General features: G+C 39.1%; 1 protein-coding gene across 1 annotated transcript in view; it reads right to left on the reverse strand.

Annotated features, from left to right (window-relative positions):
* Positions 1–12,928, reverse strand: part of LOC125225510 (headcase protein) — a 58,396-nt gene extending 45,468 nt beyond the window's left edge. The window contains exon 1 of the mRNA XM_048129295.1: positions 12,190–12,928. Within this exon, the coding sequence (XP_047985252.1) occupies positions 12,190–12,779 (590 nt within the window). The 5' untranslated portion in view covers positions 12,780–12,928. The remainder of the gene's footprint in view (positions 1–12,189) is intronic.
* Positions 12,929–15,874: the final 2,946 nt, after the last annotated feature.

Below are 15,874 nucleotides of genomic sequence, written 5' to 3' on the forward strand. Positions count from 1 at the left end.
CCGCCATACTAGCCCCTCGAGCGTTGTGCGAGCCTCGAACACTGCGCGATTTAAACTGCGTTTTATTAACGAAAACTGAGATAATTGAAATTTATTTCACAGACACTTTAGTCCTGTTTCTTTGCAGTTAGTGTAACAATCGGTTTGACCTTTATTATAGGGACAATGAACGCGATAGGTGCTGGAGCTCGTTGAACTACTGAACTTTGCTTACCGTTGCCTCACTGTTGGCATTACAACCGTAATGACATTCATCGTAAGCTATCAATTATCATATGCATTTGGTGCAAATTTTACATATGACTCAAGCATGCATATAAGGAATACTTAATAACAGGAAATGCATTACCGACCACGATAATGTATGATAGCGGTCCTTAATTTTTAGTTTTTTTGTGCAACGTAAGCAATCAGATTTATCAGATCAGATAGTATTTCCAGCCTGCAGTATGGCAGCATGGCAACGTCGCGCAATTTATATTTAGCTCGGACGAACATAAAGCTTCGTTTACAAATTTAATTGCATCGGCGATCGCCCGCCGCGGACGCAAATAGACTCGCAACGCGCCCCTGAACCTACCCGAACTTTCTCCCGCCATCGCCATCTCAGCGCGCCGACGACGAGAAAATATTTGTAAGTTTGTTTTTAAACGGGTTGTTAAGCTAAGAGTCGGCTGTATCGGACGGAGTGCATTTCAGCGTGAGTAATGCTCTCGCCGGTCGGTCTCGGCGAGATCGAGAGAGCAGTTTTAAAGGCCAGGCTACTTTCTCACTCTTGCGATTCGCATAGGCGGAATTTAATAGAAACGATCGCAATAAAGAATTATTAAATTGCTAGTAAAATTGATAAATATTTGTTTATTAGTCTAGTACACTTCAAACTGCATTCAAAGCTGACACATACATTATTATAACGATGGCCTGCCCCGTCTGGCGAACGCTGAACGCAGAACTTCCAAGAGTCATTTTGAGAATTAATGGCTAAATTATGCATAGTCCGGTCGGAATTGTCGCCGGTCCGCCGCTCGACTGCTTAATGAACTTAACTGAATCGCCAGCCAAGTACGTACGTGGTCAGACGACAAAATACAATCCAATAATAAACTTTATTGGGGACCAATGGAAACCGACCAAACCGATGCCTATAAGGTACGTACTAATACAAAATGAAATGAATAAAAACTCTATAATAATCGTGTACTTTAAGTTCGGATTGCATTTAAAATCACATACGAATACATTTAAGCGTCGAACGTGTTCAGTCTTTAAACGACATGTTTTGGTAGACGCATTGTTTGCGATTGATCATTTGACGAACGCGCAAAAGCAGACATCGCGTGAAAATGCACCGAGGGGAGCGTCGAGCCGCTGTATGCGGCGAGGGGCCTGCGTGCCCACACGCGTAACCGTGCACAATGCACACGTAAATACATCTTCGGCCAACTCCACTATGCATAATCACACAGATTTGCAAGTAAAATGACGCGACACGGCACTTTTTAAGTTTTGCAAATGTAAAAACTCTGCATTGTCTCGGCGAGCGAAGGTGGTCGACGCCGCATAGCCGGGTCCCTTATTGTGGTCCAAAAATTAATACAAGGTCGCTTTACAATGACTACGTGACAAGACAGTTTATTAGTAGGATTTATGTGAACGAGTAGAATGAAGGGTAACGAGAACGAGCAATATTCGGGTGCAATTTATGCAGACATGCGCCGTTGCACCGATCACGCCCTAAAAACGTAGCTAACGAGCCATGGCAAGTTGCCGACGACCACCGCCATGGGAAAGGAAGCCGTCGTCTCAGTCTCGACCACACTTCAGACAGTCAGGAATAGGGATTGCAGTACCGGTACTGTTTTAAAGAACCGGGATTTTCGGTACCGAAGCAATATGGAACCGGGATTTCCCGGGATTTTCGGTACTTTCGGGACTGGTCTAATTTTTTCGCTTTTTCAAATGAAACAACATATTTTTTGGCATTTTATATCTTTTATTATTATATTACCATAACCGAACCGCACCGCCTTCGCTCGGCGTATTATTTTATCTGCCTTTTTTATTTATTAATATCATAATGAATCGGGAGAACAAGCTAAAAATCGTGAAGTATTCCGCCTATCTGGCAACCATAGGCATCAATGGTTACCGTTGCAATACATTGCTCCGATTAAGCGACCTGCCATTACTAGGAGATGTTTAATCGCTTAGTAAAATAAATAAGACAAATACTATTAAAGAAATATAATAATTGATTATAGACTGGCAGTAAAACCTCACAAAATTCCCCAAACATGTAATTTGAAGCTAAGAATGTAACCTAAAGGAAACAAAACATTTCAGATGGTGCACTATTTTTTTGCTAGTCAGAGGGAACGTTCTCGAGAAAATTAGTCATTTTCTGGAAATTTCTGTGGAATATACCACATTATATGTAAACATTTTTTAAAAGTTAAGCATGTTTATAGCAATTATCCTTCAAAGTTAGACTTAAGCCATTGCCGACTTTTTAATAAGATATAAATAAAATAAAATAAATAAATATTGGGGACACCTTACACAGATCAACTTAGCCCCAAACTAAGCATAGCTTGTACTATGGGTGCTAAGCGACGATATACATACTTAAATAGATAAATTATACATACTTATATGTATACATAGAAAACATCCATGACTCAGGAACAAATATCTGTGCTCATCACACAAATAAATGCCCTTACCGGGATTCGAACCCAGGACCGTGGCTTAGCAGGCAGGGTCACTACCGACTGAGCCAGACTGGTCGTCGATATATAAGATAATAAGATATATAAGATAATAAGATTTATAAGAGCGACAATTCCATACATTATTTTGTTATAAGTTGATCGGTACGTACGGGCAGGGTTTTTGATTGAAGCTCTTAAGCAGCGTGATTTTTACCGACTTTTAGCACATATAGTCATGTTTTAATAATCAATTTATAATAACAAATCATACATAGGTGAAAAACGCATAAATATCCGTTTAGTAGTTTTTGAATCTATTGCAAAATTCGCGAACACATACACAAATTAATATAACAAACCTTCACCAAAAATACAAAACTCGACTACTGAACTGGCTACTGGGGCTAGCTAGGGTCCTAGGGTATCGCGGTGGCCACGGCTGCAAGGCAGCCACTGCCACCCGCTATTAAATAGTGACTAAGCGCGTGTTATTGTACCTATGCCTATTTTTTAACTGTTTAAATAATATAAAGAGAAATAAATAAATTTTGTAGCAAAAATTTATTTATTTCTCTTTATATTAAATTTCCCGAAAATACCGAAAGTACCGGGATTTTTCAAGTTGATTTCCCGGTTCTTTGCTTGGCCAATAATCCCGGGAATTCCCGGTACTTTCGGTACCGGTATTTCCCGGGAGCAAACCCTAGTCAGGAACACCGACCATTTGAAATACAACTTCTACCAGAGTACTAAAGCCGTTACAATTCAAATATTAAGTCTGCAGAAAAGATACCAAAACATTACTTATTTTATTATTGCTCATATAGTTTTAAATCGTACTTGCATTGCGAAATCGGTACTGAAATATTGGCGCTCCGAGCGATTTTGCACGTCGTCTTCGAGCTTTGTTGAGAAGATAAACGTCGAATGAGATGGGATCTAGAACAAATAAAACGAAGGCGGGGCTAGGTCGTCGTAAATAGGTATAATGATTTGTCAAGCTTTAATAGCCAAAAAACGTCACGGTTCTATCCCAGACGTTACCGAAGAAGTTAATTGGTCGGAGTTCCAGGTATGATACCCTTTCGAGGCCTCCCCTAGTTACTTGGCGGCCTAGTCGCGCTTCACCGCCGGCTGACTCAGTCGGAATCGCGCCTCGGTCTTAAGGAGAGGCTACATTCTACATATTATATCTTACTATCGACTTTATTTTCGTTAATCTTCGAACTGAGAATATTCCCTTTTAAGTAGATACTCGTACATCACAAATAGAAATTATTTTGTACACTATTTCTGTAATTATTGATTTATCTACTTGTAAAAGGTAAGTTGAAACGCTGATTTCTAATATTGTTTCAATTCCGAGATATCAAAAGCGGTCAGCAGGAAGTTGATAAGCAAGAAACTCGATATAAATAGCAGTTTTAATAGAACTTAACATACGTCGTTAATGCTTGATAAGCTTTAAGATCAGACGTCTGTAGCAGTTTCTTAAACCTTAATGAAAGGAATGAAATTAAGTAAAACTTTATGTGAAAAGATTCTTTCATTTAGCAAAAGGAAAGCTCTGAATGAGTTTAATTAAGACTTAAGGGTGGAATACAAGTGTAAGATAGCGTTGTATTATAATTGGGAGAAACTTAAATTAACTGAAGTGCAGTAAAGACAGGCCGTAGAACCAGTATCTGAGGCATCATTCTGAATCAATAGTACTCTGTATCTAAATGTAAAATAGTTAGATATCGTTTTAACGTCAAATGTATCGACAGGATTATTCCTACGGATGTGGGCGGTGATATGTGGATTGAGGTGTAAGATAATACCACCTTGTAAACACTTACAAAAGCGCGATGACATAAGTGTTTTCACATCTCCCAGTTAATCATGTGTATCTCAGTGAATACGGATTGTTATCACTTAACACATTCGCCTTAAGAGAACATAATATCGCCTTGTACTGTGGGCTCGTCTCAAGGCCGAATTGAACGTGATCTGACAGCTTTTAGTCTTTGAAAAACTCGCGAACTGCCTAATAGCTTCCTGCAATAACCATTATTATACGTATGTATCATAAAGTTCATTTTTCTTTTTAATTCATTGTGAAGAAACTCATAAAGATGCCTCGACTGATATTCGTATCTACGAGACACGCCCTCCCATTACGCGTAGACGTTTTTATACTTAATTGATGGTTTACAAATGGATTGCACGTTTTTCTAATTTCGTTATTAGATTGAAAAACGTAATAGGTTTATGCGAATGTGTTTATTTTATTAGGACATAAATGTCATAAATACATAGGTACTAGGTAGGTAGTTGGTGGCATCAGTAGACAAATATCGAATGACTCAAACAATTAGTTGGGATTCTGTTGTTAAACAATCAAGATCGTTAAGCGTAGGTAGTAACAGAATACTTTGATGACTGTATTAACGAAACGGCAAGTGATTAAATACGTAGGTCACTAGGAAAGTTTTGAGATTTAATAACTAAACTTTATTTTTTTTTCAAAATAATTTCCATCGGCTACAATACACTTCTCCATACGACAAAACCAGTCATCAAAATCTTCTTCCAGGTTTCCTTGGGGACTTCCTCACACGCCAAATCCCATGCTCGAATTAACTGCTCATCATCGGAATACCGGCGGCCTTTCAATTTATCCTTGATCATTGGGAAGAGTCCAAAGTCGCAGGGTGCGAGGTCAGGACTGTAGGGAGGGTGCTCTAGTAGAATTAATCCAGATTGACTTAGAAAACCTTGAGTTAATTGAGCTCGATGTGCAGGTGCGTTATCGTGATGAAGCCGCCAAGTGTCAATGCGTGAGTTTGGCCGAAGGTTTTTTAGAGATTCAATCAGCTGAGGCAAACAAATCTCTGTGTACCATTTTGCGGTAACAGTCTTCTGTTCTTCAAGAGTTATTCGCTTTATTATACCTTTGATGCCAAAGAAGACCACGACCATTTTCTTTTTTACGGAGCGAGACTGTTTGACAGTCGTCGGCTGTTCTTCGTCTTCAAAGATCCATACTTTATTTTTAGATTTAGATTTTACATCATAATAATACAGCCAAGATTCGTCACCTGTTACTATTGAATTCACCTTAGATGATTTTCCACCATCAAACATAGTAAGCATTTTTTGACACCATTTCTTGCGACATTCCATTTGGGCCGCGGTCAACAAGTGGGGTACCCATAACGTGCAAACTTTTCTTACTTGAAGATGGTCATGTAAAATAGTATGAATTGATGGTGCACTAATCTTCAAGAGTTCCTCTATTTGTTTGTAAGTAATATGTCTATCTATCTCAAGTAGTTTCTTAACTGCAGCCACGTTTTCTGAGGACACTGCTTCGACAGGCCGGCCGGATCGAGAATCGTCAGACAAGTTAAAATCTCCTCTTTCGAACTGTTTGTACCACCGATACACTGAGCTACGAGATGGTGCTTTCTCATGAAACACAAATTTTAATTCACTGACACAATCATCAGCACTCAGACCTCGCTTGAAATTATAGAACATAATTGCTCGAAAATCGCGTCGCGTTAACTCTGACATCTTGTCACAATTAAAAATTCATAAAAATTGTTGGAGGTAGGTAAATTCTAATTTTTTACTTGCTACCCACTACTATATGAGACGTGCTATCATTGACAATAGTTTAACGTTTATGCATTAGGTAGTTTATCGATATCTCAAAACTTTCCTAGTGACCTATTCGCAGACGGGCCTGCATCGGGTTACCGTGTGATTTGTGTCCGCGTGCAGTTTTAAAGTCTCCTATTGACATTGGAGACATCCTGTGGCGGGCATTATAGCAGGCGAATAAAGCTGTTTTCGAGGTTCTTTTGTAAATTCATACAGGATCGCCTAATGTGTCTGAGTACACACGGCGTAAGGCGCGGCAGCGAGCGTGGAATGCAAATAGCCTTATTTTCAAATTGTAATTTCCTTCGCAAAGTTTTTAGACTATAATGTAGCGCAGAACTTTTATTAAAAACGAAATTTTACATTTCTTTTCATATTGAGCCCTAAGTTACAGTGACTCTTTTATTTTATACCACGTCGGTGGCAAACAGGTATGCGGTCCGCCTGATGAAAAGCGGTCACCATAACCTATGGACGCCTGCAACTCAAGGGGTGTCACATGCGCGTTGCCGACCCATTAGAAACTTACACTCCTTTTTTGAAGAACCCCATACAGTTGATGACTTTTAAGGTTGCAAGTTCCAAGTTAAAAACATGAAACTTACAAAAAGATTATACATAATGCGACTATCCAATTAGAATTTATTTATTTATTTATTTAATCTTTATTGCACAACAAAATAAAGTACAAATGGCGGACTTAATGCCTCAAGGCATTCTCTACCAGTCAACCAGTTCTAGCAGTTTAATAATATAATTAATGCAGCATCAGAGATTACTGAATGTCAGCTCATTTAAACTAGCTTATTACCTATTATCGTTAATAATATTACGTGGAACAGGTTTACATTCGATTTAAAAACTTGTTTTTAATATTGCTGTTCTTAACAATACACGTTTTACCGCTTTCGTATTCGGACACAATTTATTGTTTTTTTTTGGTCGTTTTACAACGAGGCGGTTAAAAATGTCGAGTATTTTTTTAATTACTCATACATAACTTGTTGGATAAATATTGCGATACGTTTTGTACCAGATAATTATTTTATTTCAATGTAGGAGTAAGGATTTTTAGCTTGCTATGTAGAATGAATTGATTACTGGCCATATCAAGTAAAATCCTTGAGGTTATTTTTCGAGGCATCTTTATAGGTCAAGTTAACTAGTGAATAAATTCGGACGTCACATCGCCCACGGTTCAATCAAGTCTTGTACTGTAAAACACCTAACCTAAGACACCTACGCTCCTGCGCTGTTAGTGACGCTCGCGCATATTGTTTAGTTTAGAATAAGGTAATGAATGACAGCAAATTGTTTTTTAACGTAGTGGTACTTGTAGTAATCCGCACCTGTTTTACATGTTTTTATATAAGTACATACTTGAATAAATGTATTGAGCCTTGAATTAGGTAGATGAAAGTGAAAATATTTTTTTTTTATTAAAATTCGAAGTATCGCGTCATATTATATATAATGAATACTGCAGGTTTGTAATTCCAAAAATAAAAATTGAAGTTATGTTAAATTATAAATTACCTATGTTGAAAAACTTTTCAACATAAATAAAATGAAGAGTAATTTTGTAGAATCATTATCAAAATGCACTGACATAATACTTGTTTATCGAAATCTCCAGAATCCTGTCTTATCAATCTTATCATTGTTTTTTCAGCAACGTAACGAAGCAAAATTAATAGTTTATTGATTAATGATTAAACTATGTTGTGCATGCATGTGTAAATAAATATAAGATAACGAGTTATGTAACGAGTAGGTACTCTTATTTTGTAAGCATATACAGATAATGGTTATCTGATGCTATTTTTGGACTCGATAGGAAGTAATCATATAATGATGTAAAAGGTGAGCAAGCAGTTTTATGAAAGATTTTTAAAGCTTAAAAAATAATTATATTTGAGTAATGTACATAGATAAATGTAAAAACAAAATGCGACGTAACATAAATAACTCTATAGCTAGTCGTGGAAATATACATACTAAAAAGAATAATTTTGTTTTTCGTTTCCTAGCAAAAAAAAATCTAGTCGCTTTCCACAAGGGTGCTTGACAAGTTGACAGGTTATTCGTAAATAGATACATTAATTTCGATTTTTAAGGGAGTGAGAACTTTTACTAGACTTCAAAACGATTAACAAGGAATTGGCCAATTTTTTTTTAATTGTCTACCCCACTTTCTTTTGGATTTGGAATTTTATATGTGGTTACCACTCAGAATCGCGAGCTCTTTCAATCCTAATTGGAGAAAAAGTGTCCCAAGGTTTTTTTTCCCATTCCGTTACCTATTTTTCATACATTTTGTATGGCGGTAACGGAATAGAAGGTTTGAAAAATGTATGAAGATCTTGGGACATTTGTTTTCTCCTATCAGGAAAAAAAGACCTCGCGATTCTGAGTATGAAACTATGAATCGCGTAAAAAATACCCATGTTACAAAAAAGTGGGGTGGACAACTTTGAAAAAATGGCCCAATTAAGAATAGACAAGGGCAGCTATATTACGCTACGGATAGCGGTTCATTCTACATTTTTGTGAAGGTTTACGCTGTATTTTAGCTTTTCCCATGGACCTGCCGACGTAGGTACATAGTAGGTACATGTATATAAAGAAACCGCAACAATTTGGGCAGCGAGGGCCAGGTGCAATTTCGGGAAGCGACGGGAAACGGAAACCAGCTGTGCACTGGGGCGTGGTTAATGCACCAAATTGCATTTTTACGGCTCCGCCAATTTCGGTGTCTGTTCCCATGTTACCACTGTTGTGTGGTCACCATGGCCTTTGGCATTCATTTAGGACAAAGGGTTTTCTTGTACTATTAACTACATTATCAATTTATCAGCCAAAGGCTGACAGAGGATTATTATTTTCCCCTCACTAGCTCGGAAACACGTGTTTTGTTCTTTAATACCAGCTGGTAAAAACGCATTTTATCCACTAGTGAGTAAAGTAATTTGACCTTGAATAAAGTCAAATTAACTGCTTTAAAATTGATAAAAGTAGGTGTATCTAGTAATTAAGATGATTTACCACCTGTGGAACTACTGGAAGCACTATAAACGCATTTTTTTGCGTTGTAGTTTCCTCGCTATAGTGAGGGGAAAAGTTTTGTGTTACACTCGGGTGCAAATGTATTTTACTTCTCGTGTGTTAAAAAACTCGCAAGTTCAGGATTCTATTCCCGAACCACTCGCTTCGCTCGTGGTTCAACTATAGAATCCTTTCTCTTGCTCGTTTTTCAATTCCACACTCGGCGTTAAAATACAACTTTGCCCCCTTGTATAACAAATAACTATTATAACTCTGCTTTAGTTTGAGCAAGAACGATTTAATACTGGACTGACAAAGCCCACACAAGAAAGCGTACCCCTGAAATGTATGGACCTTTTAGGCTTAAAACTAGATGGCGCTGTTTCGCAGCCTGAAAGTGGCCAAAATCATATTTTCCCCAAATATTTTTGCGTGTTTTTATTTTTTAATATCTGGGCAACCGAGCTTCGCTCGGTTCTGTTTCGTATCCTTGACATGTGTCGCCATCTAGTTCAAAAATGAATAGTACCTACATCGAGCGAAAGAATTCTCAGCCTTAACAACACAACTACTCCACACGAGATGGCGCGCATTTCGCCACAAAAACTCAAATAGTGTATTTTTCTATTCGTTTTAGCCTTGACCTGTGTCGCCATCTAGTGTTTGCAATAAATAGTACTTACATCAACCGAAAGAATTCTGTCTTAACAGTACAACTACTGCACACGAGATGGCGCGCGAAGAAAAACGCATGAAAACTCGAAAATTCGCGTTTTCCGGGGCCTAAGGATAAGTTAGACCGATTTTTCACCCCCAAAAACCCCCACATAACAAATTTCTGCGAAATCGTTAGAGCGGTTTCCGAGATCGTCAGTGTAAATAAATATATATATAAATAAATAAATAAATAAATAAATAAATATACAAGAATTGCTCGTTTAAAAGTATAAGATAAGATAAGATAAGAATAAATGACATATTTCTTTACTTAAAATAAATAAAAAAAATTGTAGGCATCATCAGTGTAGTTATGATAGTTTTAATAGGTGGCGCTAAAAATCGAGGTACGATTCTTAGTAAATCCTCTATAAATAATCCTTGGTTTGAGGTACGTATTTTGTATGTAATAAAAAATAATAAGTATATATGCCTACATGGGTAAACATATTAATTATAATATTGAACACTTACCTGCATCGTTGACAAGACAGGCGAAATGTGAACTCCTTACAGCAACAACTCGTTCCTACCGAAGACAACGGGACATTCTAGCTACCCTACCACTCCTACCAGGTCACAAGTAGGTACATTAGGTAGGTAGGTATGTATGTATGTAGTGTACCTATCTACCTGCCCAACAGGGTGTGTGTCCCTCTCAGTTGTAAATAAAGTACATGCAGATTTTTGTTGACCAGTGCTTAGAGCATTTGTATTGAAAAATCAGCAATAGGTACGTAGGTATAGTGATCTTATCTTATGAGTCATGTCATAAAAGTCATAAGACTAAAAAAGTTGCACAATAAAAAAAATCATTGCTTTATCTTGATTACAACTTGCAGGCAAGTCTTGATATAATAAATTTATCCGTATCAACAGGCTTTAGCGTCTATGTCATCCTCGTCGTCTCGTCTGATAAGTTATGGTAAGCTCGACTTCGACTCACAGCATTTGCTAAGCGCAAGCCTTTAGCCCAAGCAAAACCTAAACATTATGTACCTACTACAATTGACATTACCTACCTGACAGCTACCTTTAGGTAATGGTCAATAATTTAACTAACAAGTGTTTTACACTATTAATTAAGTACCAGTATCCTATCCTAAGTTAAAAGCTGGTCAAAACATCATCATTACAAACTCTCTACTATAATTAAGTACATGCATTTATTTTACCTACCTGTCTTAAATGTTTTTCTAAGGGCCGGTAACGGTATGTATATAAGTATAATATTGCAATAGATTTCAGCATTCGGTCTGCACTAGCCCTATGAATATGAAGTATGAATTTTAAGCCACCTATGAATTAGTTTACCTTATAATACTCGTAAAATTGGCAGTCCATCATTGTTTGTACTTACCTAAAGTAACTATTTTTTAAATCCACAAATTACAAAGTTATTTCAACTACGTAGCGAACACACAGAAAGAAAAGTTATGTCATTATTTACCTACTACATGTTATCACATTTTTTGCATATTTGATATAGATTAAATGTTGTAAGTGCCTCATTTGAATCGACATAATTGGAATGTGTCAATAGGTAGGTACCTGCATGCAACATAAACAAGACTAACCTTGCCGGCCGGGCAGAGGGCAGATGACAAGTTTGTTTTGTTTGCAATGCCGGCAACATGCCGGTAGGGCGAAAATACCGGTAAATCTAAATCTCAGTAGAATCTATTTTCGAATAACAAACAAGTACAAACAATAAAAAAGAAATAGTACCTACTTATTTTTATTCATATTGTAATTATTTTTTAACTAGCTTTGTTCCCCGGCTTCGCTCGCGTTAAATTAGAAAATTGCGGAATGCTCCATACAAACTTCCACCCCCGATTTTAGTGGGGGGTTAGGAGATACAAAGTAGCCTACGTTACTCTCCATCCCTTCAAGTATCTCCACTTAAAAAATCACGTCAATTTGTCGCTCGGTTTTGCCGTGAAACAAACAAACAGACACACACACTTTCCCATTTATAATATTAGTATGGATAAGATGTTTATGTACCATTCCTCTGTGTACCTTTAAAATTGTAATAAGTACATTTGAATTGATTGCTCACCTGATCCTATCGGAAACGATTTCCACCTTGGAGTTCCTCTTGGCCGGAGTCAGGGCGTGCTGCGGCTGATGCGTGGGGCTGGTGGAGGGCTCGGAGGGCGCCGAGGGCGGCGAGCAGGAGCCCGAGCTGGACAGGCTGAAGGCCCGCGGGCGCCCGTCGCCTGCAGCCGGCGTGCGCCCCGGCCGCGTGCGTCGTCGACGCTTCTTCTCCTCGTCAGCTCGCACCGCCGATGCTGGGGGCGCCCAGTCTAAATCCTTCTTCAAGTGCCCTCGGCCGCAACGGCACCCGCAAGCTTTAAATGCCAAATCGTAGCCCTTCTTTGTCCATAAGTTCTGGTGCCGCTGTCTCTCGGACCACGACCGGGCTCGTCCGCAAGACTTCAAGTAAGCCAGCACCCCGACTTCCCACTGCTCGAAGCAGGCTCTGTGCATATACCGGCCGGCGGCGCACGTGTCATTGTTGCATAGCACGCGTACCGCGTCCTCAAAACGTACAGGTTCTCTGGGTCGTAAGCATTCGCCGGGGACGCAGCACCCTCGAGTGTCGCTATCTTCGAGCGCGCCGGCAGCGCCTTGCCGCCGCGGAGCCATACCGAACGAAATCGAACGTGCGGAGCGCGTCAAAGACACATGCTTGTCGGAGCGCGCGCGGCCGACTAATAGTCGCGAGCGAACGAAAGCGAAATTTCAAGAGCGCAGCGCGTCGCCGCGCCGCCGCGTTCTCTGCACAGGGCTGACCTTGCGGCGCGCGGGGCGCGGGCTGCGGGCGGGTGCAGCGGGGCGGGGCGTCGCTGCCGGGGTGGGGAAAGTGCTGCACATTTCACTTTCGCGCGAGCACGGCGGGGTAGGCGAGGCGGCCGCACCAACCACCAACGGAGATGCTGGGGTGGACGCTAACTTTACTTAACATCTACTCTTAAAATGTAGGTAAGTATACGTGAGTGAACCAAATGCATCCACTCGTCTTAGGTAGGTACACAAAAGAAAAAGTAAAAATTAAGTACTTAACTTACATTGTCAATCAACAACAATAGGCACATTCGCTTTTTTATTTAGGTAATATGTACTCAATTTCAACATCTAACAAATAAAAGGTAATTAATTAAGTACTAAATAGACAATGAATGAAAGAACACGCGGCCCACGCGGGTTATCTACTTATACTATACCTAGTTATGTATGCGCTTAATTACCTAGTGAGTCTAGTGACATTACCTTTCCACAACACCTGCGCTGGCCGGCCTGGCCACGACTCGCCGTCTAGTCTGGTAACGCTGGTACGACGACCGATGACCATTCCGCTCATAATTACTTAATATCTGGGCAACCGAGCTTCGCTCGGTTCTGTTTCGTATCCTTGACATGTGTCGCCATCTAGTTCAAAAATGAATAGTACCTACATCGAGCGAAAGAATTCTCAGCCTTAACAACACAACTACTCCACACGAGATGGCGCGCATAGTGTATTTTCTATTCGTTTTAGCCTTGACCTGTGTCGCCATCTAGTGTTTGCAATAAATAGTACTTACATCGACCGAAAGAATTCTGTCTTAACAGTACAACTACTGCACACGAGATGGCGCGCGAAGAAAAACGCATGAAAACTCGAAAATTCGCGTTTTCCGGGACCTAAGGATAAGTTAGACCGATTTTTCACCCCCAAAAACCCCCACATAACAAATTTCTGCGAAATCGTTAGAGCGGTTTCCGAGATCGTCAGTGTAAATAAATAAATATATAAATAAATAAATAAATAAATAAATAAATATACAAGAATTGCTCGTTTAAAAGTATAAGATGTATTATTATGCAGGTACAGTCAGCGTCAAATACATCGTGACAGCCAAAGCGCCAAATATACCGGAACAGATTTTATTATTAAGTATGCTAACAAAGGTGTGTTGTGTGTACGATGTATTTGATTTGGCGCTGTGAATGCTGTGACTGTACATTAGGTGAGCATTCACCACTAAGTGTACAATTGCAAAAACAGGGGGGAGTTATAAAAAAAGAACTGTTTCCTCTCTAGTTTTTGAAGGTAGAGCAATGATTTCTCTAACACATTATTATTATTGTCGTATCGATTTAAAAAATCTACGTTGTGCTTTTATAAATTTTTGTTTACAAACGCGCTTGAGCCCTATAAAAAATATGTACCTAGTCGAATAATAATAAGAAATAGGTATTCAAAACTGATCTAAAGCCAAAAGCTAAATTACAGATTATTTCATTAGGAGGACAGTCGAAAACGAAACCTCATTTAGAAACATTTTTCTGCACTGTATCTATTGTCACTGAAGCTCGAGGCATAATATCGACTCCACAATTTTAGCTCCAATGCGTCATAAGGCCGGTTGCATCAAACCGTCTGTCACCGTTAAAGCGTTAGTTAACTTTTATTGTATGGGAAGTTCCATAGACATCTGCTGCGTGACGATGATGTGTCCGTCAAAATGTGGATTATTCGTAATCAACGTGTAAGTGTATCTTAATACCCGTAATGAAAAAAAAAAACCGTTTATGAAGTTCGAGTGACCTCAATGACAAATTAGATTACCTAGTTACCTATTAACTTCTCAAACAATGATAGCTGTCACCAAAGCTCCTTTCATACATGAAAAATACAACAAAACCGTATCTCTGTCGAATTATTACGAGAAGCTCCTAAAGTCGCTGCCTTCTAAGTTTTTGGCCTTCATATCTTACTACCTACCAGCAGCGGCTGGTCCATACAAGCCGATTCCCACCGGTTTGTATGGACCAGCAGTAAAGCAGTAAAGTACCTAATACGGTAGGTTTCTTTTTGCTCAGTGTTGCCTAGAAGAAATTTTCACCAGCCGCCACTGCTACCTACGTATTTAAATTCACGTAATTCTTAATTTCCACTACGGCGCACTTCTGCCATTCATTCAAAGTATTCAAACACCATTCAATGCACTTACGCACTCGCCTTGAACACGAAAACTTTAAATAGGTATTAGGACGTTGTTCTTTTGTGATCATTATGCGTAAGCGCACCCCTCATAGTAATCAGATGCTTTGAGAATCGGGTTTGGGCGATTCTTCGCGCACGTGTGTTCATGGGAATTCAGAGCTCGTGAGGGGTGCAGTCCGAAATCATATTTAAGTATGTGTGCCTACTGCCTACTCTTAATTACTTGTTTAGATATCCTGTTGAGTAATTCTGTCGATAACCTTGCCATGACTACAAGAGAAGGGTTGCTTAAGATATTCACATTATTAATTAAACTTAGGTAATCACGTAAATAGTTTGGAACTTTACCTCCGACGTTTCTAGGATAGCATTCTGATCTCGGAGAAAATTGGCTTTTGACGTCGACATCTAGTCGTGCGAATTTTTCGAACTACCCGCACTTATTTTAAGAAAAAAACATTATAATGTGCAAAACTACCCACATACATTTAATGACCCATAAAGACTATAGATTATATACCAATATATGCTCTAGTCCTGCATTCAATCAAAATATAAACCTATAAATTATAAAATATATAATTTAATACTTACTCGAGCACACAAGTTTTCAACATTTTTCTTTGTCCGACAGCGCTCTTTAATCGCCACACATCGCAGAACAAAGCCAGAAACCGGTCCAAGGGCCACAGGGAAGAGGGAACGTGTGACCCAGTTCCTTCAGAGGACCTCAGCCAGGTGACTGCAGTAG

The sequence above is a fragment of the Leguminivora glycinivorella genome, chromosome 1, assembly GCF_023078275.1.
Source record: "Leguminivora glycinivorella isolate SPB_JAAS2020 chromosome 1, LegGlyc_1.1, whole genome shotgun sequence".
In the NCBI taxonomy this organism is placed as follows: Eukaryota; Metazoa; Arthropoda; class Insecta; order Lepidoptera; family Tortricidae; genus Leguminivora; species Leguminivora glycinivorella.